The 3830-nt window shown below is 31.6% G+C and overlaps 1 protein-coding gene across 1 annotated transcript; it reads left to right on the top strand.

Annotated features, from left to right (window-relative positions):
- Positions 1–225: 225 nt before the first annotated feature.
- On the top strand, positions 226–3029 carry LOC117690307 (nacrein-like protein). Its single transcript, XM_066069063.1, has 7 exons — positions 226–361; positions 1092–1256; positions 1481–1653; positions 1748–1840; positions 2285–2393; positions 2654–2802; positions 2904–3029. The coding sequence occupies exons 1-7, from the start codon at positions 226–228 to the stop codon at positions 3027–3029; spliced, it is 951 nt and encodes a 316-aa protein (XP_065925135.1).
- Positions 3030–3830: the final 801 nt, after the last annotated feature.

The raw sequence follows: 3830 nt of genomic DNA, 5'->3' as shown, positions 1-3830 counted from the left end.
AAAATCTCACTAAATTCCAGAGTACATTTCATAATTTAAAAAAAAAAATTGTTTATTAAACAATTTTTTTTTTAAATTATGAAATGTACTCTGGAATTTAGTGAGATTTTTATCGATTGACCTAAAACTTTAAGGTATTAGTTAAACACGTGATCATTTTTAAAACATATAAAAAGGCCTTACTTGACACAGTTTGGATCGAAAATGATATTGAGAGGATCGAAGATGAACAAAGAATTTGAGGTTTGTTTTTTCCTTCTCGTGATTTTAAGAAGCCATTGCGCTGAAGCTTCCTCCAGTGTATGCAATGAGCCTGATTGCAGTAAGGCGAAATACAACTACGATCGTGAAAGTTGTCTTGGTACGTAGAAAATATGAGAGATTAAGCTATTTTATTTGAATCGTTTAATTTGAATTGAATACATTTAACTAGATTTGCATTATGCCATGCATAAATCTTATTGTGTTCAAGAAATAAAAACCTAGAATATTTTCTCTATTTTGAAATCAAGTGATGTATTTCTTTGTTAAAATGGACTGGACATTCTTGTTTTGAAATCAAAATTTACATATTCGTATTTTCATTTCTATTCGCTGGTATTCAATCTTTAACATTATGCCGTATTTTATTAGTCTCAATATTCATTTCTTGAAAATTTGCGGTTTCCTAAACAAGAAAGTTTCCCTTTTAATATTATTCTTTTAGTAACAATACAGATCAAATTTTAAATACCGGTATATTTCACTGAAAAACGATGATGCTGATTAATACAAGGACTTTGTGCACGAAATTCATTAATATGAAAGAAGTAGATGTAATTTGTAATCACATTTTAAAAATGTAGTTTTATTAATGGGTAAAAATGTCAAAAATACAAAGGATAAAAAGAGAAGTCTTTATGTACCATAGGGATAAAGGTCAACGTAAAGTAGTTTGTTGGTCGGGTTGATGTAACGTCTAAAAAATAAATCTGTTACAAGAACATTTTCATCTGAGACAATGCGAACACTTTTTGTTTTTATTTAAGAAGAACAAATTACTAGTAAATTCACACCCTGTTGAGTAGCAAATATTTGTGTTTTATGAAAAGGTCCAGTGAACTGGTCGGATATAACTCCATGCTGGTCACAATGTGGTGGTAACCGACAGTCCCCAGTCAACATCAGGCGAGCTGACGCCACCTTTTCCAATATTGGATCATTTACGTTCAATATTGGTGTTCAGCAAGCTTTCCAGGTCTCAACATTTAGCAAAGGTAATCCAAAATAATATTATTGTGTTGGATCAAATATATAAATCAAATTATATAAATCAGTTAAAAAATTTAAGATATTATGAAATCATTAGACAGCGATAATGCTACCCTATATATCATCAAAAACATAAAAGAATATCGGAATGACGTCATATGTTCTGTACAAGTTTTTTTTTTATTTGTTAACAAAAAAACGGTAAAACAGCATTGTATATTTTTTCCAGGATTCGCAACAACTTTTAAAATAGAGAATGCAAACATTATTCTCTCTAATGTAAACCAGTTTGGTCTAACTGGTAGCTCCTTCAAACTAGATGGATTTCACTTCCACACCGGAAGATACAACAGCATGATGGGATCAGAGCACTCGTTTGACGATGAATTTACACCGTTAGAGGTATGGTTTTCACTTTTTCATTTTTGAACGTTTAATTCAGTATGACAAAGTTATTTAAGTTTAATTCAACTTTAGTTTCATTGACGTTTCTTAGCTTCACCTGGTATTTTACAACACAAAATACCCGGATGTCAACACCGCTAGTACGCAATCGGATGGACTGGTTGTCATAGGGGTTTTGACGCAGGTAATAGAGTTATTTAAGTTTTTCAATCGTACACACATCGTTGTATTTATATTGAGATCTATTTCTATTTTTTATTAGCTCTATGAAAATCAAACCTTGCAGACAATGTGTTTCAATTTCTCTCGAACTTTAAACAATCTACGTGAATATCCATAACCACAACACATTTTATAAAGACAAATTTTAAATAACCACATTTTAACCGTTTGTGCTTTAACTGTTTGTGGATAATTAAAGGTTAACTTCTAGTGAAGGCAAAATTTTGTCACCATATGGATTCTCTAATTATGATTACATTATTATCTATGAAGAAGGCTTTTACGGGCATTGCCTGTTGCCTAATTCAATGTTATGTAATATACCAACATAATTAAATATGTTCAAATCAAATCAATTATTATTACATGTTTATACAACACAATTCTCTTAACTGTATTTGGGCAGGCTCCCGGTGGAGTATGGAATTCACAGTTTCCTGATTGTCAGAAAACTAATCAAGCAGAGCTTAGCAGAGTTTTAAAAAAAGCTTTCAAAAAGACAGAGGACTATTCTGGTAGATACCCTTCCTCATTTCTCTATCTGTATGACTGTATGCGTGCGTTATGTTCGTTTTTCACAGTAATAAAGGCACGTAGCATCGGAAGGGGGTGGTGGGCTGCCACCCACCCATTTTTTCTCGCAGCAACCATTTTTCTTCAATTTACATATTTAAAATTGAATTATCATGGATTTGCCCCCCCCCCACTTTTTTGGGAGTAAGACGATGCTACGTGCCTGTAATATTAATTATATTTCGGTTCTGCATATTTTCAGAAGATGAACCCTTTTTCGCTGATTTAGCCCTAAAGGATTTATTACCCGCTGACCAAGAAAGCTTCTACACATATGAAGGATCCTTAACCACGCCCTCTTGTTCTGAATCAGTCACGTGGATTGTCATGAAGTGTCCTATCGCCGTCTCAGTAAATGTAATTATCTTACAATTTATTAACTTACATATAACATTGTTCTCTTTTATATAGTTTATAATTATGAATAACACTAATTTGTTTTGATTTAAAAGGCCATTGAAACTTTCAAGAATATCAAAATACAAAACGACGAAGAAGAGCTTGGAGTTCATGGCAGTAGAAGGCCGGTGCAAAGAGGTCAACAGAATACACCATTCACTTTGCTGAGAAATTTCTGATAATGTTATCTATATAATAAAGTAAGAAGAAATGTGTTTCAAAGTCTAGTATAAAAATCTTTGCAAAAAGAGGAATACCAACAAAAATAGTGAATCTCGTATTTTAATTTCGTTGATGGTTTGACAACGGAATTTTAAATTCTTGTCCCCATTCTCAACAAAGAAAATCAAAAATATCATAAAGTTATGATATGAATTATGATAATTATAATAATAATAACTTATATTGAATAAAAAGTAACAAATGAACAATAACGCCAATAAATGATAGAAATCAGTATTAAAATTATTTACACTAAATAATGTTTATGCCTCATGATGAATAGAAAGTGAAAAAAACCCACCCGCAATTTCATATCTTAAGTTTGATCCGAGAACTCTGAATTATGTCTGGATTCAAAGTTTGAAAAGGAAAAAAATGAATGGGCACGCACATATTGAAGAGCAAGGAAAACAATAAGATTCATTATCGGCCACAGCAGCGTGTGTTAGAAAGCAAGCATGGGGAAATGAGTGGTTATTTTTTTTTTTCGATTGATTTTTTTTTAATAATACTGGAAAAATGTGTAATTCAAATTTTCTTATTTTTACTCGATATTAATAAGAGGACGTTACACATTTTCGATTAATGCTTCTCAGGAGAAGAGTATAAAATACAAAAGCAACTCGTTATACATATAAGTTTACAAATACCCAATAAGGACTATGATAACAAGAATTCTGAGAGTATTGCATAAGCAATACACGTCCCCTACCGGTTTGTGGAAATTTATACAATTTTAAAATGCCTCGTATCACTAT

The sequence above is a fragment of the Magallana gigas genome, chromosome 8, assembly GCF_963853765.1.
Source record: "Magallana gigas chromosome 8, xbMagGiga1.1, whole genome shotgun sequence".
Lineage (NCBI taxonomy): Eukaryota > Metazoa > Mollusca > Bivalvia > Ostreida > Ostreidae > Magallana > Magallana gigas.
The sequence above is the reverse complement of the archived record's forward strand: the minus strand, read 5'-3'. Positions and strand labels throughout refer to the sequence as shown.

Bases quoted from the DNA above. Each gene is read 5' to 3' on its own strand.
- LOC117690307 (XM_066069063.1), top strand. From the start codon at position 226: ATGAACAAAGAATTTGAGGTTTGTTTTTTCCTTCTCGTGATTTTAAGA. The intron at 362-1,091 runs GTACGTAGAAAA...TTTTATGAAAAG, and splicing joins CGATCGTGAAAGTTGTCTTG to GTCCAGTGAACTGGTCGGAT. The intron at 1,257-1,480 runs GTAATCCAAAAT...TATTTTTTCCAG, and splicing joins GGTCTCAACATTTAGCAAAG to GATTCGCAACAACTTTTAAA.